This window comes from Sus scrofa, chromosome 12 (assembly GCF_000003025.6).
Source record: "Sus scrofa isolate TJ Tabasco breed Duroc chromosome 12, Sscrofa11.1, whole genome shotgun sequence".
NCBI lineage: Eukaryota > Metazoa > Chordata > Mammalia > Artiodactyla > Suidae > Sus > Sus scrofa.
The window spans coordinates 19,189,982-19,217,648 of NC_010454.4; the positions used below are offsets into that span (position 1 = coordinate 19,189,982).

General features: G+C 51.2%; 1 protein-coding gene across 3 annotated transcripts; it reads left to right on the top strand.

Annotated features, from left to right (window-relative positions):
• On the top strand, positions 722–18,392 carry PYY (peptide YY). 3 transcript variants are annotated; one of them, XM_021066091.1, is made up of 7 exons: positions 730–860; positions 2,385–2,524; positions 16,163–16,280; positions 17,106–17,226; positions 17,645–17,832; positions 17,922–18,002; positions 18,152–18,392. In XM_021066091.1, the coding sequence occupies exons 3-7, from the start codon at positions 16,216–16,218 to the stop codon at positions 18,174–18,176; spliced, it is 480 nt and encodes a 159-aa protein (XP_020921750.1). In that variant the 5' UTR covers positions 730–860; positions 2,385–2,524; positions 16,163–16,215; the 3' UTR covers positions 18,177–18,392. The 3 variants fall into 3 exon arrangements, with proteins under 3 accessions (XP_020921751.1, XP_020921750.1, NP_001243457.1); XM_021066092.1 differs by lacking the exon at positions 17,922–18,002 and having other exon boundaries at positions 722–860; NM_001256528.1 differs by lacking the exons at positions 730–860; positions 2,385–2,524; positions 16,163–16,280 and having other exon boundaries at positions 17,162–17,226; positions 18,152–18,247.

Sequence of the window (27,667 nt, forward strand, 5' to 3'; positions counted from 1 at the left end):
CTTTTTAGGGCTCTACCTGCAACATGTGGAAGTTCCCAGGCTAGGGGTCGAATTGGAGCTACAGCTGCCAGCCTACACCACAGCCACAGCAATGCCAGAGCTGAGCCGAGTCTGCAACCTACACCACAGCTCAGAATCCTTAACCCACTGAGTGGGGCCAGGGATTGAACCCGCGTCCTCGTGGATACTAGTCAGGTTTGTTACTATTGAGCCACAATAGGAACTCCTATTTTCTTAATTTTAAGGTGCACCTTTTAATTTAGTTTTTTATTTTATAGAGAAGCACAAAATGTTAACATAGTCTGATTTAGAAAAATTTATGTTTCTTACATTTGTTTTTGTATTTAGAAGGGCCTTTTCTTTTTCATGACAAAAGTCAGATAACTTTTCTACAAGTTTGAAAGAGAAAGTCATGCCTGTACCACTGACTCGTGTAACCAGACTGGATTTAATTAGAGCAAAATTGAGATTTAATGATCTCTCCAGGTCCTGGTCTAGACTTAGATAATCAATGTCACTAACGTCACAGCCGACTGGGTGCCTGACCCCTGGAGGCAGTGGGCAGGGCACAGACGTGGCAGCACCAGGCCTGTCTGGGAACTGCCTTCCTGGCTGTGTCTCAGTTTCTCCACTGGTTAACCGAGGAGGCTGGACTTACAGACCGGTCTCCTAGGAGAAGGCCACTGCCTACTCTGGGCTCTGGCAACAGCAAGTTCAAATCCATGTGCTCAGGTTTTCAACTTCTCTAAGTCAGCAGTTTCTACCTCTATAAATGGGGCATATACCAGTGCCTCCCTCACTCAATTGTTGGGAAAGCATTTAGATGATGGTGATGCTTCTCAGGCAGCCCTGTGCCCCAGGTAAGGCTCAGTCAAGCTAGGTTTTTTTGTTGTTTTTTTGTTTTTTGTTTTTTTTTGTATTTTTAGGGCCACACCCACGGCATATGGAGGTTCCCAGGCTAGGGGTCTAACTGGAGCTGCAGCCACCAGCCTATGCCACAGCCACAGCAACATCAGACCCGAGCCACATCTGTGACCTATACCACAGCTCATGGCAATGCCAGATCCTTAACCCACTGAGCGAGGCCAGGGATCGAACCTGCAGCCTCATGGTTCTTAATCGGATTGGTTAACCACTGAGCCATGACGGGAACTCCCAAGTTAGATATTATTTTGTTTATTAGCAGTAGCAGCAGTAGCAGCTGGTGGGGATAGTGGTAATATTTAGGGATTCCTGAGGAGCCTTCCATGGAATCCATCAGGAATCCAGGTCAAGATGTGGGCCCTTGGCCATGTGCCTGGCCACCAAGGAAAGGAGGCTGGCACAGCCAGGTGTACCTGGAACATCAGGCTGGTGGCCATAGTCGGGGCGCTGGGGAGAGAAAGCAAGAAGGGCTGACCCAGCAGGAGTGGGCAGCAGGCAGGGAGGGGACTGTTGGGGTTCCAGCCTCCCCTGGGTTGGAGCCACACTGACAGCGACCCAGACAGCAAGCCCGTCACTTTTCCAGGCTCCGCAGGGCGATCGGAGGTGGGTGGGGTGCCGGGGAGTGGCGGTCCCCTCCTCTCCCTCCGCTCCTTATCAGCGATGCCGGATGAGCGCGCGGGGCCCGGGGTTCCGGGCAGGGGCTAATGCAGGCGGGCGGCTGGCGCCCTGTTTGCGGGAGATAAGCGCGCGGCTCGGTACACAGACGCCACTTAGCTGCGCAAACATGCTCCGGACGCTCATGACCCCTGGGCGGGCGGAGCCGGTGAGACAGTGGCCAGAGTGGCGCAGGGTGGGGTGAGGGGGTGGGGAGTGGGCGCGTGGGCGGCCAAAAGTAAATAAATAAACAGCTAAAGCAATAAAGTAAACAGCATGAACTTAACTCCCCCGCCTCAGATTTCTGGGCCCCACATCCCCAGATTCTGTTTCAGTAAGTCTCTCATGGGACTTGAGACTGCGTAGTATTTTTTTTTTTTTTTTTTGGCAGCAAGGAACTTCCATATGGGGTGTGTGTGTGTGTGTGTGTGTGTGTCTGGGGTGGGGATGGCCAACAAAGAAAAAAGCCCAGAGGTTGGTAGCCCAGGGCTGCTGTGGCAGTGAATTGTCAGGGACCCAGGGTCTTTCAAGCTTTTCATTCCGGCTGCCTCGTGTGTCACTTGCCTCATGGTCCAATATGGCTGCTTGAGCTCCAGCCATTAGATCTTCTGCCAGCAAACAGGAAGGTGGAAGATGCAGGAAAAAACCCTCCATACCATTACAGGGCCTTAAAGTGCCTTTAAGGACACTTTCTGGAAATTATAAACATCACTTTCATTTTCAGTTGATTAGCCAGAACTCGGTCACCAGTACAAAACTAATTGCAAGGGAAACTGAGTCTGTGCTTTCTTATTCTGAATGGCCAGGTGCCAGCAAAATCAGGAGTTCTCTGACTGATGAAGAAGAGGGCAGCCAGGAAGAGCCAGAGAACACACCCTACCCCCTCTGCCCAGAGCCTGGGAATCAAGCCTGTGCCGGGGGCCCAGGCCCAGCAGGTTAAGATCAGGTAGGTAAGGCAGGGCACGTTACCCCCATGTGGCTCATAGCTTTGTCTGTGAGGTGGGGACTCATTCATGCCTTCATCTGACACACATTTATTGAGGCACTTCCCTGGCCTGGCACGGGGCTGGGGGCCAGGCTGGAGAGGAACGAGTCAAGGGCACTGTATGTGAGATGCCCACGGTCAAGGGGGCAGATGAGCAAATACTTGGGAAGCACAGGGAGGTGGAGGGGTGGCGCCTGCAAATCACGTTTCCTGCTACCTTAAGTGTTGGAGGATCAAATAAAAATACTGGACGTGAGGTGACGTACAAAGAACAAAGTACCATGGAGACATTTGTTGCTTTTCTCTCTGAGGCACAGACCCAAACTGGGCATATGGGATGTGATTCCCAGGTGCTGCCAAGCCTCGCCCTCAGGAGAGGTGATCTGGGGAACGGGTGGTGGAAGTATTGGTGGAAACCACATATGCCCTTCCCCACAAAGAGTCCTTAACCACACATCACACACAAAGATAGCCACAGAGCCCTGAAGCTCAATGAAGGACCGCATTCAAGAGCTCCAGTCGTAGAGGGAAAAAATCTCTCCATCTTGGCTAGTGGTGGTTTGCTTTTTTTTTTTTTTTTTTTTTTTGACTTTTTTAAAATGGTAGTGGTGGTTTTTAGGAGCCCCAGGCTCAGAGACAGCAGTTTCAAGAGGTTTTCCCAAACATCTCCAGTTGTAGAGCTGAGACTTTAAGCAGGAAGATGTCTGCGGCAGTGGCAGGGGTGGCTCGGAGACTCAACGGCACTTTCAAGGGCTCCCAGGGTTGGGTGGGGTGGAGGGGAGCGGGAGAAAGTGGACAGAGGATGGAGGAGGACAGAAGCAGAGGACATGGGCATGTGCTGCAGGGATGTGGGCATCAGAACTGCCCTCTGACTGGGGCGGTACCCCTCTGCATCCTACAAGAGAAGTGAAAAGTCCTGGCCGAGGGGGTGTCAAGGAGAGGCCCCCAGAACCCTAGTTTTCATGCAGCTGTCCGGGTCTCCAACTTCCTGGGAGGCACCGGGAGGGCAGATGGTGGCTGTTTTCTTTTTTTCCTCTCTGCTGTCACCCCCCCACCCCCAGCCCTGTTGATGGATGGCCCAGACTGAGTCACAACTAATGGCTTTCCATGGAGCCCTCAGAACGAATGAAGCTGCTCACAAGTGACTGGGTAAATGAGTCACTGTCGCTTTATCATCCCTCCACCCTGCAGCCCTTCCCACCGGGGGCCGTGGAGCAGGCCACAGGCTGCACAGTACACTGGGAACGTGGGATGGGGTGGGAGGTGAAAGCTGTCGCTTGGGCCAGACAAGAAGGTGGCGCTGGTATAGGAAGGGGAGAGAAGCAGGGGGGCTCTGGGTGAAGGAGGAGAGGAAGATACGCAGAAAGGGAGTTGGTGAGAATTGTGGGGCCAGATGGGGAGAGGCAGGGGGCAGGGATGCACAGGGGGCTGTGGAAGGGATATGCCAGGTAGATGGAGTCCCCCTTCCTGCCAGGCACTAGGGAGCAGAGATGGGAAGGCCTGGGCCTTGGCCTTGAGGAGCCCACACTTGGGATGGGAAATGAGACAGATATATTCATTTATTTTAGTTGTCAAAAAGCCTGTGACACTGGCTTTATTATTATTCCCGTTTTACAGTGAGGCTCAGAGAGGTCAGGCGACTTTCCCAAAGTCACACAGTTGAGAATCACCAGTGAGATTTAAGTCCAGAGCCATCTGACCCCAAAGTCCAGGACCTTTCCACTACCCCTGATGGCCAAGGGCGTGGAAGGGAAAGACACCATCAGACACCCCCAGGAACAGGTTACTCCAGCTTGATCTGATTTGCTCCACTGATGGAATTACTTGGGGGTGTGGGCGCTGTGGGCTCTAGGTGTCTGGACTTCAGCAAGGCGTCCGGCAACATCTCTCCTGACATCCTGTGGACACAAGGGTGACGTGTGGGCGAAATCGATCAATGGCTGGAAAAAGCTGTAATTAGACGTGGGCTGATTCGAAAGACAGTTGCCAGCAGAGCTGAGTTCTATCAGTGGAAGGTGGTGACTTTGGACTGTGGGGCTCTGTCCTTGGTCCTGTCCTGCTTAACGCTTTTTTCTTTTCCCTCTTTCCTGTATGTATGTATGCATGTATGTAATCTAAGTAATTTATGTCTACTCTAGAAAAATATAAACTATAGATGAGCCAAAAGAAAGGAAAAGCACCCCGACTCCCACTGAATGCAGTCAGTGAACAGTCATTTCAACCTGCTGTAACTTCGAAAGTTTTCCTAATAGAATGTAGGGGGTCAAAACCCACAACAAAGGCTTATCCTCCGCCCTTCACATTTAGGGGGCATCCTGCCAGTCTCTATGCAAATAACAGCCATAAAATGTCACATTTTATTGGCACTTACAAAGGGTTGACAACCATATGGAGGATCTTAAGGGCTCCTATCTATCATTAAGTCCTCATAACCTTTTTCAGGCACTTTTATGAGCTGCTTTGCACAGATGACAAAGCCGAGGCTTAGAGATGAAATAACTTACTCTGGCCACAGAGGCTGGGGAATGGCTGGAGCAGAGTTGGAACCATGATTTGTCAGATGCTGGAGCCGAACTCTAAGCGTCTATGGGACCCCATGCTCCACTCCCTCCAAACACGCACCAGGACCCCCCTCCATCCCCCAGCAGTCTGCCCCTCCCACCTCGCCCCCTCAGGGGGCTGCGTGTGCAGGACGATGATATGAATCTTCCTGTTGGTTCCCTTGGCTTACACCTGCAGTGTCCTCAGAGGACACCACTTAGGAAGTGGCCCCGCACAAGACACAGGCTCAGTAAAGCTGGGCATTCTCCTGGTCTTGAAGCAGCCCCCAGCGAGTGGTTCTCACATGTTCCTTGTACAGGCGGGTACCTCGGCTTGGAAAAGCCAGGAATTTATTTTCTTCCTTAAATTTTTTTTTTTGTTAAAGTATAGTTGATTTACAATGTTGTGTCAATTTCTGTCTTACAGCAAAGTGACCCACTTATGCACATATATACACACATATGCATCCTTTTTCTCCTATTATCTTCCATCATGTTCTATCACAAGAGACTGGATATAGTTCCCTGTGCTACACAGTAGGACGGAATTTGTTTTCTTTGGAAGCAACAAACACTCTTTGAAAGCTTACTATTTGCCAGGCTCTGTTTTAAGCACTTTAGAGATAGTAACTTTAAAAAAAAGATTTAAAAATTAACATCCAGTAAAATTGACTTTGTGGGTTGGTGTATGGTTCTGAGTTTTCTCTCGTGTGTAGATTCCTGGAATCGGGGTACAGGATAGTTACATGACTCCGAAGGACTCCCTAAGGCTCTCCATTTGGAGTCACTCCTCTGAGCTCTAATTTTGGCAGCCACTGATCTGCTCACCATCGCCATGGTTTTATTTATTTACTTATTTTGCTTTTTAGGGCCGCACACGCAGCATATGGAGGTTCCCAGGCTAGCGGTTGAATCGGAGCTATAGCTGCTGGCCTACACCACAGCTCACAGCAACGCCAGAACCTTAACCACTGAGCAAGGCCAGGGATCAAACCTGCAACCTCATGGTTCTTTTCCACTTTGCCACAAAGGGCACTTTGCCACAACGGGCATAGTTTTATCTTTTTAAGGATGTCACAGAAATGGAAGTGTATAGTATGTAATCTTTGCTTTTATTTTTTATTTTTAATTTTTTTTTTTAGGGCCGCACCCATGGCATATGGAAGTTCCCAGACTAAGGGTCGAATTGGACCTGCAGCCGCCGGCCTGCACAACAGCCACAGCAATGCCCGATCTGAGCCGTGTCTTTGACCTACACCACAGCTCATGGCAATGCCAGATCCTTAACCTGCTGAGGCCAGGGATTGAACCTGCGTCCTCATGGATACCAGTTGGGTTAGGTAACCACTCGGCCACAACAGGAACTCCCAGTATGTAACAAAGACAAAGACTGGCTTTGTTCACTGAGTCTAATGCTTTGACATTAATCCAATTTGTTCCATGTATCAATAGTCCATTCCTTTTAATTACCAAATAGTAAATATCTCAATATATGGATATACCATCATTTATTCAGTCTTCCATTGAAGGGCACTGGAGGTGGTTCCAGTTTGGGGCAATTACCAATAGAGCTGCTGTAAACATTGGTGTATAGGGTTTTTGAGTGGATATGCGTATTCATTTCTCTAGGATTTCTGGGTCCCACACAATTGTATGTTTAACTTCAGGAGAAATTGTGGAGTTCCTGTTGTAGCTCAGCAGTAATGAACCCGGCTGGTATCCATGGGGATGCAGGTTCGATCCCTGGCCTCGATCAGTGGGTTAAGGATCCGCCATTGCTGTGAGCTGTGGTGTAGGTTGCAGATGCAGCTCGGGTCCCGGGTTGCTGTGGCTGTGGTGTAGGCTGGCAGCTGTAGCTCCGATTTGTCCCCTAGCCTGGGAAATTCCATGTGCTGCAGCGAAGCTCTAAGCAGGCCCACCCCCCAAAAAGAAGAAGAAACTGCAACATCTTCAGACATTTGTCTGAAGAGCTTCCTTTAACAATTTTCTTAGTGCAGATCTGCTGGCAACAAATCTTCATAGTTTTCCCTCACTGAGAATCCCACCCTTTTTTTGGTGGCACCCACTGCTTGGGGGAGTTCCCAGGCCAGGGATTGAACCTGTGCCACAGAGCGACCTGAGCCACTTTGGTGACAGCACCAGATCTTTAACCCAGGCACCACTAGGGAGCTTGGAGAATTTCTTTTTTTTTTTTTTTTGCTCTTTTCTGTCTTTTTAGCGCCGCACCTGCAACATATGGAGGTTCCCAGGCTAGGGATCTAATCAGAGCTGTTGCTGCCGGCCTACCCCAGAGCCACAGCAACACCAGATCTGAGCTGCATCTGCAAACTACACCACAGCTCGAGGCAATGGCGGATCGTTAACCCACTGATCGAGGCCAGGGATCGAACCCGCAACCTCATGGTTCCTAGTCGGATTCGTTTCCGCTGCGCCTCGACGGGAACTCGGAGAATTTCTTTATTTCACTTTCATACTTGAGGGATATTTTCACTGGTAGAGGCGTCTGCATTGACTGGTATTTTCTTTTAGCATTTAAAAAAGATTGTTCTACTTCTTTCTGGTCTCATGGTTTCTGGTGAGAAATCTGAGCTCACTGGAGCAATTTTTTTTTTTCCCCCTACAAACAACCCATTATTTTTCCTTGGCTGCATCCTAGATTTTTTGGTTGTTGCTTTTCAGCAGCATGATCATGATCATAGTGTGTCCTGTCTGGTTTGCTGAGATTTTCGAAACTGTAAATTGATGCCTTTTTGCCAAAGTTGGGATATTTTCAGCTGTTATTTCTTCAAATATGTTTTTTTCTGTCTTGTACCCTTTCTCCTTTCCATCCTGAACTCTGATGTCACGACTCTTAAACCATTTGGTATCTTTTCATATCCCTGAGGCCCCTGTTCGTGTTTTTTTTTTTCAGTATTTTTTTCTCCGTGACTTTATACTGGGTAATCCCTACTGATCTAGCTTCAAGTTCACTGATTATTTCCTCTGTTATCGCCATTCTGCTATTTGAGCCCAGCTAGTGAATTTTCATTTTGGTTATTTTCTCTTTTCAGTTCTAAAATTTCCATTTCTTTCCTTTTTTTTTTTCTTTTTTTCTTTGTTGGCCACCCTGAGACATATGGAATTCCTGAGCCAGAGATCAGATCCAAGCTGTAGTTTCGACCTAAGCCACAGCTGTGGTGATGCCGGATCCTTAACCCACCTGCTGGACCAGGGATTGAACCTGCAACCCAGTGCTCCCAAGATGCTGCCAATCTCATTGTTCCACAGCAGGAACTTCCCAACTGTTTCTTTTTAATAATCCTTTATTTAATAGCTGAGACTTTCTCCCCTTTCATTGCCCCTACCCCTTGGAACACTTTATTTTTTATTTTATTTTTTGCTTTTTATGGCTGCACCTGCGGCACATGGAGGTTCCCAGGTTAGGGGTCCAATTGGAGCGGTAGCTGCTGGCCTACACCACAGCTCACGGCAATGCCGGATCCTTAACCCACTGAGTGGGGCCAGGAATCGAACCTGTATCCTCATGGATACCAGTCGGGTTCCTTTCCACTGAGCCACGACGGGAACTCCTCTTTTCCTGCTTTTTGACTCCCTGGGGGTTTTTGTTCTCCAGTGGGAAAATGGGGGCTTGAGTTACCCTCTCTGTGGGGCTAGTGGCAGGGTGATAGGGAGAAAAAAAGACATGAGGCTCGCCCTACCTTCTTGGGACCAAAGATCTTTTGAACAGAGGAGGAAGACCCCTCTCCCTCAGAGTTTTGGGTGTCTGTGGGCCCCTGCAGCCACTGATGTAATTGTCACCATCGTTGCTATCATTGGCTTGGGGCCTGGGGCACAAGAGAAGGCAGAATAGAAAAACTGGTTCGGGAGTTCCTGTCGTGGCTCAGTGGTTAACAAATCCGACTAGGAACCATGAGGTTGTGGGTTTGATCCCTGGCCTTGCTCATGGGTTAACGATCCGGTGTTGCCATGAGCTGTGGTGTGGGTTGCAGACGCAGCTTGGATCCAGCGTTGCTGTGGCTCTGGCGTAGGCCGGCGGCTACAGCTCTGATTCAACCCCTAGCCTGGGAACCTCCACATGCTGAGGGAGCAGCCCAAGAAATGGCCAAAAAAAGGACAAAAACAAAACAAACAAACAAAAAACTGGTTCCTTACTGCTGAGCCACTATGAGAACTCCACCTTTTTCTTTTTAGGGCTGCACCTGCAGCATGTGGAAGTTCCCAGGCTGGGGGGCGAATTGGAGCTACAGCTGCTGGTCTACAGCACACCCACAGCAACGCAGGATCCAAGCTACCTCTGCGACCTATACCACAGCTCACAGCAACACTGATCCTGAACCCACCGAGCGAGGCCAGGGATCGAACCTGCAACCTCATGATTCCTAGTCGGATTTGTTTCCGCTGTGCCACGATGGGAACTCTGAGAACTCTATCTTTGCCATTTGGGTGACCTCAAGTTTATGTTGACTGAGAGACATCTAAGCAATAGGTCTAGGACAGTGGATTATATGAATCAGGAGCTCAGCAGAGGAGCAAGTGACAGAGATTTGGGGGTCATAGCATAGGGGTTGTGGCATAATAAGAAATATATATTTGGTCTTTGGCCCCCATACCTAACATAGAGCTCCGGGCTCCCTTGTAATTTCCTGAGTGACAGAGCATCTTTTGTTCCAGTGAGGTGATGCATGGTGGGCCCCTAGAGAGCTTTAGAGTGTAAAGCCGAGGACTTAATTATAAACCTGGAACTTTCAGCTCCAACCTCCAAAAAGGGAAAGGAGCTGGAGATTAAGTTAATAATTGATTACACCTACATGTTGAAACCTCTGTAAAACCTCCTAGACCATGGAGTTGGGAGAGCTTTCAAGTTGAAGGCATCCATGAGCCAGGAGGGTGGTGCACCCCAACTCCACAGGACAGAAGCTCCTGCATGAAGGACTATCTAGACCTCGCCCTGTATAGCTCTTTTTCCATTTATCTGTGACCTGTATAATGTCCTTTATAATAAATCAGTAAGGAGTTCCCCTTGTGGCTCAGTGGAAACAAATCTGACTAGCATCCGTGAGGACTGAAGTTCGATCCCTGGCCTCGCTCAGTGGGTTAAGGATCCAGTGTCGCTGTGAGCTGTGTGTAGGTCACAGACATAGCTTGGATCCTGTGTTGCTGTGGCTGTGGTTAGGCTGGCAGCTATAGATCCGATTCCACCCCTAGCCTGAGAACCTCCATATGCCACAGGTCCGGCCCTAAAAGGACAAAAAACAAAAACAAAAACCAACCAAACAAAAACACCCAACTTTGTAAGGGAAATAGTGTGTTCCTAATTTCTTTGAGCTGTCCTATCAAATTAGCATGTTTATTGTCTGTCTGCTTGCAGTGCACTGAATGTTTGTGACTCTCCAAATTCATAGGTTGAGTGCCGGTGACAAGTATACCTGGCATAAACACCCAACTGACTCTTGGTAGACAGACAACTCACCTAGAGGGAGCAGAAGCCCTTATTTTTTCAGACCACGAGTTCACAAACTATGCTTTTTGGATTCGTTGTGGTATATCCTGTGGTTCATGCTGTGGCTTTTTTGCATTTTTCTTTATTTTTATTTTTTGGGGGGCTGCACCCATGGCATATGGAAGTTCCCAGGTCAGGGGGTCGAACCAGAGCTACAGCTCTTGTCCTACACCACAGCCATAGCCACAGGGGATCCAAGCTGCGTCTGTGACCTAAACCACAGCTCACAGCAACGCCGGATCTGTGACCCACTGAGTGAGGCCAGGGATCGAACCCGCATCCTCATGGATACTAGTGGGATTTGTTTCCACTGCGCCAGAGTGGGAACTCCCATTTTTCTTTATTTTTATTTTGGATGTTCCTGCAGCATGCAAAAGTTTCCAGGTCAGGGATCCAACCCGCACCTCCACAAGGACCCAAGCTGCTGCAGTCAGAGTCTTAACCCACTGTGCACAGTGGGAACCCTTGCATTTTTAAGTGATTGAAAAAAATCAAAAGACTATTTTGTGACGTGAAAATTACAGGAAATTCAATTTTTCATGTTCACAAATAAAGTTTTGTTGGAGCGCAGTCACATCCATTCATGTTTTGAGTAGTATCATGGCTGCATTTGTGTTATAATAACCAAGTTGAACAGTTGCAACGGAGACTAAAATATTTACTATCTGGTCCTTTGTCAAAAGACTCTGCTGATATCTGTTTTAGGGAGAAGCTTGCGCCTTGGGTATATACCAGGCCGCAGGAATCTGGTCACTGCGTTTTATAGCAAGACCTGCAACTTTGCTTTTTTTTTTTTTTTTTTTAGGGTCACACCTGTGGCGTGTGGAAGTTCCCAGGCTGGGGGTTGAATCGGAGCTCCAGCTGCCAGCACCAGACACCACAGCCACAGCCACATCAGATCTGAGCCGCATCTGCCACCTACAACACATGTCATGGCAACGCCAGATCCTTAACGCACTCAGTGAGGCCAGGGATCGAACCTGCAACCTCTTGGTTCCTAGTTGGATTTGTTTCTTCTGCACCACAATGGGAACTCCCTCTTTCTTTTTGACATTACTGCCTCCTAAACCTACTCTCTGCATATAACCAAACTATGGTTCTAGAGCCAAACTAGAGCTGACCCCACTGATCCCACTCGCTCGCCATGGTCCCACTGGGCCTCCATGGTGCTTAGCTCAGGATGGAGGGTCACGGGAAATAGAAAGCATGTCTGCTGCTTCCTTACCATTTGTCCCAGGAGATGACAAAGCGTCCTGGACCGAGGCTAATATCCCTTTGGAGGGAAATGGCCATTTTTTAATGGTGTCAACGGGTGACTCTGCATTCTCTGGTTCCTTCTGTGCGAAGAGCCAGAGCGTTTTTTTTTTTTTTTTTTTTAAATAATTTTTTTTTATTTTCCCACTGTACAGCAAGGGGGTCAGGTTATCCTTACATGTATACATTACAATTACATTTTTTCCCCCACCCTTTCTTCTGTTGCAACATGAGTATCTAGACAAAGTTCTCAATGCTATTCAGCAGGATCTCCTTGTAAATCTATTCTAAGTTGTGTCTGATAACAGAGCGTTTTTAAGGAAGAGGACATTCATACTCGTGACAAAATGAACAAGCTGGCATTTCTCTAAGCACTATCACAGTAGCAAATATTTTCCTGGACTGTGACCAGTCATCAAGCTAGCACAGAGAGGTTCAAATGGAAATGAGCCTTAACAATCAGAGAACCGACCGATCCAGCCCCTGCCTACCATAGACCTCCATTGATTTTCTTCCCCATTATCTTCTCCAGGGGATTTTTTCAGCTAGATGAAAGGCTGTTGTTATCGTATGGACATAAGGAAATTGTTCTTGGGTGAAACATGTGGGACGTTTGCAGCTGTGAGGAAGGTGTGTGTGGGTGTGTGCGCGCTTGCACCACCATCAGCTCTTGGCAGGATCATAGGCTAGGCTCCTAAGGAGACTCCTGCTTCTGAGTTTACCTGCCCGCCTCTCCCCACAACTTTTGTCTGTTCTTGACACAGCAGCCAAAATGCTCCTTTAAAAATGTAAGTCACCGAGTTCCCATCGTGGCTCAGCAGTTAATGAACCTGACTAGTATCCATGAGGATGCGGGTTTGATCCTTGGCCTCGCTCAGTGGGTTAAGAATCTCGTGTTGCCGTGAGCTGTGGTGTAGGTCGCAGATTCGGCTTGGATCTGGTGTTGTTGTGGCTGTTGCGCAGGCGGGTAGCTGCAGCTCCGATTAGACCCCCTAGCCTGGGAACTTCCGTATGCCGTGGGCAAGGCCCTAAAAGGCAGAAAAAAAAAAGTCAGTCACTCCCCTAATTGCCCAACATATAATAAGACCCTCCCCGCAGCACTTTGTATCCCTCTTACCCTGATTTTGTTGCTACAGCACTTATCACAATCAGACCTACTACGTGCTTCCTCGTGGATTCATTTATTTTCTACTTCCTGCCACAACGGTCAGGATTTTGCTTCTTGGTTCACATCTCTGTCCCTGGTGCTTCAAATAGTGCCTGGCACTTAGTAGGAGCCTCATAAGTGCTTGTCGAGTGAGAATTGAATCATTCTTGCTGCATGGCCACCTGCTGTGTATAGACCCTTGGGCACATGACCTTCTGCCTGAGGGTGGGAGGCAGTGAACCAGCGCTGCCAGGGGGATGGTCTCTCGGAGGAGCCTTGTGTGGGGGAGGTGGCGGAGGGTGGGGTACAGAATTAAGCTTCTGGAGATGAGTGGGCTGGGCTACCCCCTCCAGATGAGTAGCCCTTGATGCCACACGGCAAGGGCTATGGTCAGCTGGGGTCCACATCCATGGCCTGGTTGCCCCTGGGGTCGACTTGCTTAGGTGCTCTGAGGAGGGGATCAAGGGAACCCCACTGATTCGGTCCCCCCAACCCTTTGAGCACAAGTTGGAGGCAGGAACTGGTCCCTTACGTACAATGACAGCTCTTTTGAGGCGTCTCTCCTCGCAGCTGTCAGCCCTGCACCCTCCAGTCATGTCTCATAGCGACTGAGTCATGGTTCGGAACAGCGGTGGGTGTGTGGGCGGGGAGTGACTGAGCCCATCGATCCATCCAGAGCTGAGACATCCTCCCCGCTAATCAACAAGTTAATACACTCTTCAGTGAGGAGATGGTGATGAATGAACCAATGAGCCGACCCAGTAATTGGGGAGTGGAATGGAAGGGCAGGGCATGATGGACAGGGAGCATGTGTGAGGATGCGGGAGGCTGGTTCCTGGCCCACCCTGAGGGACCCCCTCTAGTCCCATTTACTTTCTTTTTCTTTCTTTTTTTTTTGTTTTGTGTGTGTCTTTTTGCTATTTCTTTGGGCCGCACCTGTGGCATATGGAGGTTCCCAGGCTAGGGGTCGAATCGGAGCTGCCGCCACTGGCCTACGCCAGAGCCACAGCAACTCGGGATCCGAGCCGCGTCTGCAACCTCCGCCACAGCTCATGGCAACGCCAGATCGTTAACCCACTGAGCAAGGGCAGGGACCGAACCCGCAACCCCATGGTTCCTAGTCAGATTCGTTAACCACTGCGCCACGACGGGAACTCCCCATTTACTTTCTAAAGGTGAAGGGGGAAGGGGCTTCCTGAGAGGTGCTGAATCTGGACCTCCCCCCAGGCCTTCTAACTTCACTCTATTTCCTCTCCTCCCCCTCCTCAAGGTGTGCAGGGTTCCAAGGATGCCAAGTTCCCTGTGGGCGTCTCACCACTCCTGTCATCTCTCTCTGTCCGCGACCAGCACGCCCTGTCTCCACCCCAGCTGGTGCTGCAGTGTGAGCAATCAGCCTCACTAGGAGTTGCTGTTATGGCTTAGTGGGTTAAGAACCAACATAGCAACCATGAAGATGTGGGTTAAGAACCAACATAGCATCCATGAAGATGTGGGTTCAATCCCTGGCCTCGCTCAGAGGGTGAAGGATCCATCACTGCTGTGAGATGTGGCGTAGGTCACAGACACGGCTTGGATCTGGCGTTGCTGTGGCTGTGGCTGGCAGCTGTAGCTGTGATTGGACCCTTAGTCTGGGAACTCCCATATGCTGGTGCGGCCCTAAAGGAAAAAAAAAATTTGGAGGAGTTCCTGTCGTGGCGCAGTGGTTAACAAATCTGACTAGGAACCATGGGGTTGCGGGTTCAATCCCTGGCCTTGCTCAATGGGTTAAGGATCTGGCGTTGCAGTGGGCTGTGGTGTAGGTTGCAGATGTGGCTTGGATTGCGCGTTGCTGTGGCTGTGGTGTAGACCAGTGGCTGTGGCTCTGATTGGACCACTAGCCTGGGAACCTCCATGTGCCGCAGGAGTGGCCCAAGAAATGGCAAAAAAGACAAAAAAAGAAAAAAAAAGAAAAAAAAATCGGCCCCATCCTTAGAAGTCCCTGCCCCCTTTAGCTTTCAGGCTCCTTGTCCAGGCCTTGACCGCAGGGGAGGAAAGCCGCCCTGTCCATCCCTAGGGCGAGTGCCTCGATTTTGTTTTCCCAGGGCCTCTGGAGGAGTGGAGTTCTTTTTTTTTAGGACCACATTGCAGAATATGCAGCTTCCCAGACTAGGGGTAGAATGGGAGCTGTAGCCGCAGCCACAGCAATGCCAGAACGGAGCCGCATCTGCGACCTACACCACAGCTCATGGCAACACCGGATCCTGAGTGGTGCCAGGGATCGAACCTGAATTCTCATGGATACTGGTTGGGTTTGTTGCCGCTGAGCCATGAAGGGAACTCCAGGAGTGGAGTTTTTTTGTTTCTGTTGTTTCCTCTCCAAACGGGACCCAGGCTTGTCCCCCGAGGTTCTCTGTCCCTGTGTCCTGGGCGCTCCTCAGACCAGGCTCTGCAAAGACAGTGGTGTGTTCCTCCCTCAGGCTGGGGCTCCCCAGTGAAACGGCTGCTCCTCTCCCCTCAGACTGCGGGTCCCCAAGGATATGGCCTGGGCTTGCTGGGGAACAGGGTGGTGCCTCGCCCCTCAGATGAGAGCCCCCTGGGGAGAATGGATTTTCTCTGCCCCCCGAGGATGGGGTCCATGTCGCTCGTCCTGAGGTCTGTCTTCTACCTCCATGCTCAGCACGCCGACCCGGCCTTTCTTGGGACACATGGGGCCCAAAGGACCCAACTGGCTGATAAGCAGCCATTTCCGGAGAGTGCGGGTGATTGAACCCATAAAAAGGTGATTGAGGGAGCCCTGGACTCTCCACCTCCAGAGACGGCTCTAAAAATAACACCCACAGCCATCTGTCCTGGAAGGTGGAGGGGCTGGCCCAGAGCAAGGGGCCAGGACCAGGCGGCCCCTCCTGCTCTCATGGGCTGATGGGACGCCTGGAAGCCCAGGAGGAGCCGGCCTGGCCAGGGAAAGGGAGCGGGGAAGGGCTTTATGGGGAGCCTCCCTGAGAGCCTTCTCTCTTTCTGCTGGGGCCGGAGGGTCCCCAGACTTAGCCTCCCTCCCCCTGTTCCCATGCCTGACTCCTCAGCCCCACCGTTATCCTCATAGGAAGGCTTTCTGCCCCTCGTAATTGAGTGGGTCTCTTCCTGGGCCCTGCCTCAGCCCTTTTCTCTCGTTGGAATCCTAGGTGACCTTGGCTGTTCCCTGACCTCTCAGAGCTTCAGATGCCTCATCTGTGAAATGGGGAGAAACTCAGCTCATTGTGTGGCTGTGCCTGAAATCATGTCCTGCCCGGTACACAGCAGGTGCTCAAGAAACAGAAGTCCTTTCTGTTTCCGTCCAAGGTCCTGGGGCAGGGTCTCCGCCCCAGAGTCCAGCGGAGATTCCAGTGGGCTGGGACGGTGGCGTGTGCTTGGGCAGCCCTGACGTCACCCAATCCCAGAAGACACCAGTGCTCCCGAAGGACACCGGGATGGGGAGGGGGGCACGATGCCCTGCAAGGGGTCTCTATGAATCTGCATGTGTCAGCCTGGATGGGCGGGTGGGCAACGCAGCTGTTTCTCAGGAGGGGATGGGCTCTTGCCTCCTCCTGCCTCCCCAACTCTTTAACAGAGCAGGAACCTTGTGGGGGTGTCCAGAGAGGGCTCTCCTCCTCAGAAACAGCTCCCACCCCTGCTTCCGGTAGAAAGAGGTTTCCCCGACAGGCCCGGTCACTCCTGGGCCCTTCTCCAAAGCATTAGCGAGCAGAGGCTGAAAAGGTTGGCTTTCAGAAAGAGGGGTCACAGGTCCCACAGGCTGGGCCAGATGTATCTAGCCTCCCACCCAAGGACAGGCTGGGGAAGATGGAATTTCAACCCTGGTCCCACGGGTCATGCCTGAAATCTGCATTCATATGCTTTGCTGCCTCAGGAGGCTAGACCTGCTGTTGGGGGGTTGTGGGGGTAAAGACGGGGCTCAGGCTAGGCACCCTATCCAGAAGTAACCTGAGTCTGAGCCTATGGGCTCTCCCACACCAGCTCCTTTGAGGTGGAGACACCCCGCACTGTCTGGGTGTAAGCTCAGAGATGGGTGTAGGGTGGAGGGAGGAAGGAGGAAGGCCCTCCCCCCTCCAGCTCCCCCTCCCTCTCCAGGCCGGGATATAAGCCCTGCAGGGAAAGCGCTGAGCTGAGGAGGAGGCTGCAGCAGTCCAGCCCTTGGGACTCCTCTCGCCTTCCATTTCCTGATCTTCTCTCTGCCTCTGGAGCTGTCGCTGTGAGTAGCCGGGGACCCAGGAATGTTCTGGTGCCAGTATTCCAGGCTATTCTGTGGGGGAAACTGAGGCTGGCGTGGTGGAAGCTAGGACCGGAAGCTGGATAGGAAGGGGGTCAGCAGAAGTGGGAAGGAGAGAGGTCCAGGAGCCCCCTGGGAGCCCCCAGGGTCAGCACAGCTATCTATCCTGGTCAACACAAGCGGAGGGAGCGAAAGCCGGCAGGGCTTATACCCCTCTAACAGATGACGCAACTGAGACCAGAGACAGCGAAAGTGCCCTGAGAACACACAGCGATCGCGTGGCTGAGCCTTGATCGGGTACCAGCCCCAGACAGGCCGCTGGAGCTTGGGCCTGACAGCAGCCTCGGCTTCCTGCCTCGGGGGGTCGAGGCTTCGTATGACTCCAGCGCCCCTTCTCCAGATGGTGACAGTGCGCAGACCCTGGCCCGCCATGGCCACTGTGCTGCTGGGCCTGCTCATCTGCCTGGGGACACTGGTCGACGCCTACCCCGCCAAACCCGAGGCTCCCGGCGAAGACGCCTCGCCGGAGGAGCTGAGCCGCTACTACGCCTCCCTGCGCCACTACCTCAACCTGGTCACTCGGCAGAGGTGAGCGCGTGCGCGGGGCGGGCGGAGCTCGGGCGGCCTGAGGGGGCGCGGCCAGGCACGACCCCGCCCACTTATGGCCCCGCCCCCAGGTATGGGAAACGTGACAGCCCAGACGCTCTTCTCTCCAAACTGCTCTTCCCTGAAGGCGAGGACCGCCCCGTCAAGTCGTGGTAAAAGCGCCCCGCCACACGCGCTGTCCGCTGGAGTGTGGCCTGGTCCTACTGCCACCCTGGCGCCGCCACTTAGTACATCCCCCTCATCTCGATTCCCCAGATCCAACGCCGGGATCCGTGCAATTCCTTTCCTTTCCCTCCTACAGGCCAGAAGGCGCCTACCTATGGTGACCACCCCCCAGACTCCTGGGAGATATGCTAATACACCGATCTCATTTGCATGTTTGCTCGCGATCCCAGAACCAGGATTCCTCTCCCTGCCTGCTGCATCTGAGAAGGGTTTGGGGTGGGGTCCTCATTCCATTTCTCGGTGCCCTCGCTCCCTGGGTTGGAGGGCGTTGTGCTGTCCTTCCTCGGTCCCTAAATAAAGAGCAAATTTCACTCAAATGGAAAGTGTGCGTTTCTACTTTCTTTCCCTTCTCCTTCCTGGAGGTGGCATTCAGATGGGAGGAGGTGAGAGAGCTGGAAGAATAGAAGCTGGCACCTGAGACAAAAAGGAGCCCAAGACAGGGTTGGGGTGAAGTGGGAACTCCCTCTGTTCTAAGTTAAGAGAGAGGCATGGACTTGGCACCAACACCCCAGGTAACCCTGCACAGATATATTACCAAACCCCAGGGCTGGAGTGGCTGGGGATGGAATGGGACCCAAGATGGGGTTGTGGAGGGAGAGTCATTTGGAGGGAGGTGGGTGTGTGCTGAGGGAAGGGGTCATTTCTGACACCCCATTCCCTGGGCAGGAGGAGCAATGGGAGTGTGGAGGCTGCTCTTTCTCTGAGCAGCCGCCCTTGCCTTTCTAAATTCATACTCTGTAGATAAGTCACTATGTCTTCCTAGTGACATGGCCATGGGGACACCCACCTTTAGGTGGCTCTGGGAGAAGACCCTCAAGCTGGCTCTGCCGTAGCTGCAAGAGAAGCCCCTGCTCAGACACAACCTGCCCTGGGGGACACAAGTCTTTTACACTTACGCTGCCCTCCAGCTTCCCTCAAGGGAGGGCCAGAAGGATGAGGTGGAAGCAGATCCAGGACCTGGCTAAGTCACAAGCTGTGTGGACTCTAAGGCTCTAAGCCTTTGCCCAGGCCACCTCCCTTGCTTGCAGATCTCTTTCCTTCTCTCCAGTCTGGAGAATAGTTTTAGAGTAGTGGCCACCTCCTCCCGGAAGCCCTTCCTGATTGCTTGGTGTGTGTGTGTGTGTGTGTGTGTGTGTGTGTGTGTGTGTGTGTGTGTGTTGTGAAACTAGTTCATTTGTCTGGTTCCCTTTCCCTGCAGTATGGCCATTATCTAAGACCCACTTCCCATCACATTTCCCCTGTCTTCTCTCCTCTCCTCTAATCCCCACCCATCCATCCACCTGCCACGAGAGGCGAGGTGGGAGCATACAATGGTTGTCACAAGCTTTGGTTCCTTTTGGGATTGGAGGAGTGGGAAGATGTGAATCTCTGATGGTGTCTGTGGTCCCCCGTCTGTTGGTCTTCCTAGGAGACCTGTGGTCAGTTTGAAGCTAATAGAAGAGACCCATGGTATGAATTACATGCCCATAGCAATTTCTGCCAAGCTTGACCTGTCTAGTTCACCATCAGTGCCATGGGTTGGCCTCATGTCCACGGGGAGAAAGAAGTGCTGAGAGGTGCTTAATCCACTGCTGATCAGACTCAATCAGTGGTGGAGCCGGAGGACGCAACCTTAGGATGTAACGTTAATGACAACAAGAGCAATAGCTACACTTTTTTTTCCCCTAAAGCATTTATTTATGTGCCAAGCATTGAGCTATTTGTTTTGCATACATTACATTGCTAGGGTATTGAGCTGGCTTTTAAAATAGAGGCAGAATTAAAAACGGTTTAAACAAGATAGATATTTTTCTCTCTTACATAAGACGTGAGCGGCATCCGGGGAGTTGGCAGCTCCGCTCCATGGGGGCGTCCAAAAGCCCCCCACGCCGTGACTTTCCCATGGCCTCAGCTACCTGGTCGAAGAGAGCCCACCGTCACCGCCAGCCTGTACTAGTCCCTGGGAAGGGAGGGAAGGGCAAGGGTGAGCTTGCTGGTTACTATGCCAAGTAACAAATTATCCTAAAACTTAGTGGCTTAAAATAAGTGTTGTATTTCACCCATCATTTTGTGGGTCAGGACTGGGAAGGGCTTGATGAGGCAGTTGGCACTTGGAGGCTCTTGGCAGTGACAGTCAGAGGTTAGCTGGGGTTGATACTCACAGCAGTTGCTGGCTGTTGGCTGGGAGCTCAGCCAGGGCTCCCAGCACCTACACGTGGCCTCTCCAGCATGGTGTCCTGGGGCTGCTGGACTTACAGGGTAGCTGGCTCCCCCTAGAGCAAACCCTCCAAGAGAACCAGGAGGAGGCTGCCTTGCTGCATTCGTCTGCTAGGGCTGCGGTGAGAAAGAACCACAAGCTGGTGGTTTACCAACAGTTTTGGAGGCTACAAGTCTGAGGTCAAGGTGCTGGCAGGGTTGGTTCCTTCGAGGCTGATGACGGAAGGACCTGTTCCAGGCTTCTCTCCTTGGCTTGTGGCTGGGTGTCTTCACCCTGTGTCTCTTCACATTGTCTCCCCTCTATGCGTGTCTGCTTCTAAGTCTAAATTTCCCCCTTTTCCTAACGGCAGTAGTCATATTGAATTAGGGGTCCGCCCTGCTCCGGCATGACCCCATCTTAATTAATTACATTTCCAAGTAAGGTCACATTAGGAGGTACCAGGGGTTAGGATTTCAACACGTGAATTGAGGGGGTATAATTTAACTCATAACAATTGCCTTTTATGATCTGGTCTCAGCCGTCACATAGCATCTTTCACCATAAGCTACTGGTCTGAGCAGCCACAGGGTCACCCGCATTCAAAAAGAGGGGAGATAGACCCCACTGTAGAACTACATGTGGAATAGGAGGTATTTTATTTTTCTTTTTTTCCCTTCCTTCCTTATTTCCTTTTTTCATTTTTGGCTACACCTTGGCATATGGAGTTCCTGGGCCAGGGATCAGATCCAAGCCACAGTCACCACACAAGCCACAGCTGTGGCAACTCGGGATCCCACCCATCAGGCCTGGCTGGGAATCAAACCTGCGTCCCAGCGCTCCCAAGATGCCACTGCTCCTGTTGCACCGCAGTGGGAACTCCTCTTTTTTTTTTTCTTTATTAAAGTATAATTGGGAGTTCCCATTGTGGAGCAGCAGAGACGAATCCGACTATTATCCATGAGGATGCAGGTTCGATCCCTAGCCTCACTCAGTGGGTTAAGGATCCTGTGTTGCCGTGAGCTGTGGTGTAGGTTGCAGACGAAGCTCGGATCTGATATTGCTGTGGCTCTGGCGTAGGCTGGCAGGTGTAGCTCAGATTCAACCCCTAACCTGGGAACTTCCATATGCCGTGGGTTTGGCTCTAAAAAATATAACTAAATAAATAAAGTATGATAGATTTACAACGTTGTGCCAGTCTCTGCTATAGAGCAAAGTAACCCAGTAATACATACATACAAGTATATATATACCATATATTCTTTTCTTTTCTTTTCTTTTTTTTTTTTGTCTTTGTGCCTTTTCTTGAGCCACTCCTGCGGCATATGGAGGTTCCCAGGCTAGGGGTCTAATTGGAGCTGTAGCCCCCGGCCTACACCAGAGCCACAGCAACACAGGATCCGAGCCGCGTCTGGAACCCACACCACAGCTCATGGCAACGCCGGATTGTTAACCCACTGAACAAGGGCAGGGACCGAACCTGCAATCTCATGGTTCCTAGTCGGATTCGTTAACCACTGCGCCACGACGGGAACTCCCTATACATTCTTTATATATATATATATATTCTTTTTAAAATATTTTAAATATTTTTTATATTCTTTTAAAAATATTTTTATTTTCCATCATGGCCTATCCCAGGAGATTAGATATCGTTTCCTGTGCTATACAGCAGGACCTTATTGTTTATCCATTCTAAATGTCATAGTTTGCATCTATTAACCCCAAACTCTCAGTCCATCCCACTCCCTCCCCCACCCCCTTGGCAACAAAAATCTTATGTCTATGAGTGTGTTTCTGTTTTGCAGATAGGTTCAATTGTATATTTATAGTTATTTTATTTTATTATGTCTTTTTAGGGCCGCACCCATGGCATATGGAATTTCCCAGGCTAGGGGTGGAATCGGAGTTCGTAGATCCAAGCTGCATCTGCAACCTACACCAGAGTTCACGGCAAGGCTGGATCCTTTACCCATTGAGTGAGGCCGGGGACCGAACGTGTGTCCTCGTGGTACTAGTCAGGTTCGTTATTGCTGGAGCACAACAGGAACTCCTCTCTATGGATTTTAATGAATACGTTTATGTTTATTTGTAAGATTAACCTTGGTTTTTTTTTGTTTGTTTTTTGGCTGCACCCCGTGGCACGGGGCAGTTCCTGAGCCAGGGATCAAACCTGCACCACAGCACTGCAGCTGCAGATCTTTAACCCACTGCACCACAGCGGGATGCCCATTTGTGATATATTTTATATTATTATTATTATTATTGTTAAGGCCACATCTGAGGCATATGGAAGTTCCTGGGCTATGAGTTGAATCTGCGCTGTAGCTGCAGGCCTACACCACAGCCACAGCAACTCAGGATCCGAGCTGTGGCTGCAACTTACACCACAGTTCTTGGCAATGCCGGATCCCTGACCCACTGAGTGGGGCCAGGGATTGAACCTTTGTCCTCATGAATACTAGTTGGGTTCATTGTCACTGAGTCACAACGGGAACTCCTATTTTATTATTTAATGAATTATTTTGTATTATTAAAGTATATTTGATTTACAATGTTGTGCCAATTTTTGCTGTGCAGTGAAGTGACCCTATCGTACATATATATTATATTATCTTATATTATCTTCCATCATGGTCTATTCCAAGAGACTGGATGTAGTTCCCTGTGCTCTAGAGTAGGACCTTGCTTATCCATTCTAAATATAATAGTTTGCATCGACTGACCCCCCAAATCCCAGTCCATCCCACTCCCTCCCCCCACCTCCTTGGCAACCATAATTCCTTCTCTCTGTCTGTGAGTCTGTTTCTGTTTTGTAGATAGGTTCATTTGTGCCGTATTTTAGATTTCACATGTAAGTGATATCATATGGCATTTTTCTTTCTCTGACTTACTTCCCTTATTATGAGAATCCCTAGTTGCATCTATCTTATGGCAAACGGCATTATTTTGGTTTTTTTCATGGCTGAGTAGTATGCCATTTGTATATATGTCCCACATCTTCTTTATCCAGTCCTCTGCTGATGGACATTTCAGTTGTTGAAGCCAATGTCTTGGCTATTGTGAAGAGTGCTGCTATGAACACTGGCACACTTGTTGTCTTTTTGAATTATAGTTTTGTCCAGACATACACCCAGGACTGGGACTGCTGGATCACACAGTAGTTCTATTTTTAATTTTCTGAGGATGCTCCATACTGTGTTCCTTAGCGGTTTACCAATTTATATTCCCACCTACAGTGTAGGAGGGTTCCCTTTTTCCACACCCTCTCTAGTGGATAGGGGTATTTTCGAGGTCATCTTTAGTGCCATTTGCCACAGGAGGGCACGTCCCCTCCTAAGGACAGAATGGTATGGAGTGCCAGTTGTGGCTCAGCAGTACCGAACCCGACTAGTACCCATGAGGATGCAGGTTGGATCCTTGGCCTCTCTCAGTGGTTAAGGATTTGGTGGTGCCACAATCTGCAGTGTAGGTCACAGATGCGTCTGGGATCCAGTATTGCTGTGGCTGTGGCATAGGCCTCAGCTGAAGCTCCCATGTGACTCCTGGCCCAAGAACTTCCACACGCCATGGGTGCAGCCATTAAAAAAATAAATAAATAAAATAAAAATAAATAAAGAGAGAGAGAGAGGAAAAGAAAAAAAAAAAGAAAGAAAAAAGCCTTCCTCTTTAGGAAAAAGCTTAGGCTGACAATGGTAGGATTTGCTTTTGCATGCACGGTGGGCAGGAAGGTGTATTGAACACTCCTGAGCCAGGCAGAGGGAGTCCCCAGGGCAGAGGGAAGTAGGGACAGAGCCCAGGTTCCAAATTTGAGAACTGAACCCCAAGTCGGGCCTGAGGGGTGAGACAAGGGCCTGAAGTGTGTGTGTGTGTGTGTGTGTGTGTGTGTGCGCGCGTGCGTAAGAATTCTCAGCCCAGGAGTTTCTCCAGGGAATAGGGCGTCCCCGGGTTCCTAGTACCTGGAGGTGGCTACAGATTCGCTTTCCCCACCTCTGCTGCTGCCACCCCGTGTGGGCATAAGACATCGGCCTAAGAGTTGGCCCAGGCTGCTTTGGAGGAGCTCTTGTGGCCGGGGTTGGAGGTGGGGAGGTGGGTTGGGGGGGTGGCAGTCCTTATGTGGGGACCCCCGTGCCCCTTGCTACTGTCCACTCACCTTCACCTGTGATCCCAAATGTTTCTGGGGTGTTCCCTTCCTAGTCTCATCACGGCCTTCAGTCCATCCCCAACACTGCCCATGGCCATTGTACCCATCCCAGAGGGCATGGGATTGGGCAGGGGGAGGGGACCACTTTCACGTCCACTTAGTCTGTCTGCAGGTGAGTCCTAGGTGTCTTCTGGTACCCAGCAGGGCTGCACGGCAAGCCCTGGGAACACAGGAAGGTGAGTGAGAAGCATCGCCCAGTCTGGATATGGCCATACAGTTTAGAAAGCGTATCCACTACCTGCTCCTTCTTGGTTGTCACAACATCCTCGAGAAGACCCAGAAGAGGAATCTCTGGTTTGCAAAGAAGAAAAATAAAAGCTGTAGGTTCTGCTGACATATAGTGTAACCGTCATATTTTAGGCACTGACAAAGCTATTTATCTCCTTGAGGGGACAAAACTTTAAATGGCCCCAGAACTTGAGTCAACCTCCAGATCTAGCATCTGTCTGCACCAGCTGGGACTTGACCCAGGTAGTGGCCAGAACTGGTCCCCCACTGCTCCAGTCCTATGGGAGCCCAGACCCGTTGAACTAGGGGTGGATCCTGGCGCCCCCTGGTGGTACGATGCAGCCTCCGCCCGCCTGAAGCCCGCGGGAGACCAGCCACTAATTCGACCTCCTTGATGTAGGAAGTGGGAACCCGAGGCCCAGAGAAAGGTGCGGCCTTGCAGGACAGAAGGCCCTCCTGATTCGGTTTGCAGAATGTACGTTGTTCTTGGGTGAAGCACTATCGTTCTTCCTGTTGCCAGAAATCAGAATTGAGAGGAACAAGGCAGAACACTGGTTTTCTGAGGCTCTTGTTATCATTTTGAGGAAAATCAAAGCTCAGATTCCTGCAGCATCACCTCCAGTCCTCACCTCCCCCACCAACTCCTTGCTCATCACACTCTTTTTTTTTTTTTTTTTGTCTTTTTAAGGCTGCACCTGGGGCATATGGAGGTTCTAATCAGAGCTGTAGCCACCGGCCTACACCACAGCCTCAGCAACGCTGGATCCTTAACCCACTGAGGGAGGCTAGGGATCGAACTCGCAACCCCATGGTTCCTAGTCGGATTCGTTAACCACTGAGCCACAACGGGAACTCTTCAACACGCTTTCAGTGTCCTGATCTGGGACAGCAGAACCTCAGAAGTGAGAAGCCTTTTGCTCCCAACTCAGGCTTCCCTGAGTCATTCATACACGCTCCTAGGCCTGAGCTGAGGGGGCTGGGGGCTGGGAAAGGGATGTTGAGCAGGGGAGGCTCCTGGGGGGTGGGAGGGGGGCGCTGGCATTGGCGGGGTTGACGGTCTCAGCCAGAACTTGCGTCCTAAGCACCTGTGTGACCTTGGGCAAGTGTCTTCATCTGCTGAGGCCCACAGCTCTCAGCCAAGATGTGGGAAATTATAACAATACTTTGACAGCCCTACTTGGAAAACAAGAATCCAGATTTTTTTGGAGTTAAGACTTTCTTTCAAACCCTGGCTCTCCTGCTGACTCATTACATGGCCTGCCTTTAGTTACTTACTATCTCTGAGCCTTAGTTTCGGATTCTGTAAAATGGGTTGTTGTGGGGGTTTGCTGCCGTGACTGAACTGGGAACACTCTGGAAAATTCAAGGCTGTACAAAGGATGCTGATTTTTATCACTCCCCTGGAGCAGAGGGGCTGGGTGACGGCTACAGATACTGGCATCCCCTCCCCACCCCCCTTAAACCAGGCACATTAGTTCTCATTGTCCATCTTACACACCAGCAAGGGAGCGGGTTCCTCCCCACCCGGGGCCCTGCTCCTTTCCACAGTCCCTGGTTACCTGATGCATCTCCCTCGGGTCCGTCTTTTTTTTTTTTTTTTTTTTGGTCTTTTTGCCTTTTCTAGGGCCACTCCCATGGCATATGGAGGTTCCCAGGCTAGGGGTGGAATCGGAGTTGTAGCTGCCGGCCTACGCCAGAGCCATAGCAACGCAGGATCCGAGCCGCGTCTGCAACCTACACCACAGCTCATGGCAACGCAGGATCCTTAACCCACTGAGCAAGGGCAGGGACTGAACCCGCAACCTCATGGTTCCTAGTCGGGTTTGCTAACCACTGAGCCACTGCGGACACTCCCCTCATGTCCGTCTTGTTCTCATCACAAAATGGAAAGCAAATCCTGAGTCTCCATCCCTCATCCCTGGAGTCGCAGTGTCACAGCCTCAATCTTCTGCCCTAAGGGAATCTGATGATAAGGATTAATCCTTGGGAGGCGAAGGGGCTGTTCTGCCGCCTGTGATCAGAACCTTTGAGTTATCCTGAAGTCCCCGAACCCCGTCCTGCTTGAACGAAGCCTGCTCTGGCGCCCAAAGGCAGACGGGAGCTGACAGGAGAGGGATTGTGGTCCACTTTTACCCCTCATGCTGCTGGTGTGGCACCCACAACACTGCCCTGTCCCCCTCTGGTCCCTGGTGCTAGCGCTGGTGTTGGTCCGGCACCAGGGAGATGGCGGGAGGAGGGGGGCGGGATGGAGAGTGAGGGAGGCTGCCAGGAGGCGGGGACTCTGGTGGGCTGAGGAGTATAAAAGGGGCATGGCCAAGGGCAGGGGGAACCATCCGGCCTGAGGCAGCTCCCTGCTTGGTCCAACGCCCACTCGCTCAGAACTCAGGGTAAGTGGGCTCAGCCTGCCCCGAGCTCTGGGGGCCCTGTGGTTCCAAGGGGCTGGGGCTGGGATGCGGAGAAGGAATCGATGCTCGGCAGGGCTGGGGGCCTCGGGAGGCCTGAGGCTCTGCTTGGGGTCCAGCTTTACATCTGGACAAATCTGTCACCCCGGAAGAGCAGTCTGCTGACTAGAAGACTGCAAATGGGTGGGGGGGGCAGGCAGGGGCTGGTGGCTGTGGACAGATGGGTGAGTGACTGCAACCCTGGGAGTGACTGGGGTCCGTGTGTGTGACTGCACCTCCCGTTCAGGGTGACAGGGCTGTAGTGTCTTCTCCTGGACCTGCCTCTGCCTGTTTGTCCCTGGCAGGGGGCGCTGGGGGAGGGGAGTGTGCCAGACCCATGGGCCGTGGATTTCTGCCAAGTTCATGCTCTGTACCCCCACTTCCCAGCAGCCCCTCTTCTCCAATTCCCACCCCGAACCTACCCCTCCAGAACCATCAGGCCCAGCATGTTATGAGGCCTGGGTCTCCCGCCCCATGTCCCCACCTCCTCCTTTATCCAGGCTCTGGAGGAGCTCCAGTTGCTGCAAAGCTCCTGAGAGGGGCTGT

Bases quoted from the DNA above. Each gene is read 5' to 3' on its own strand.
- PYY (XM_021066091.1), top strand. From the start codon at position 16,216: ATGGGGAGAAACTCAGCTCATTGTGTGGCTGTGCCTGAAATCATGTCC. The intron at 17,833-17,921 runs GTGAGCGCGTGC...CCCCGCCCCCAG, and splicing joins AACCTGGTCACTCGGCAGAG to GTATGGGAAACGTGACAGCC. The intron at 18,003-18,151 runs GTAAAAGCGCCC...TCCCTCCTACAG, and splicing joins GACCGCCCCGTCAAGTCGTG to GCCAGAAGGCGCCTACCTAT.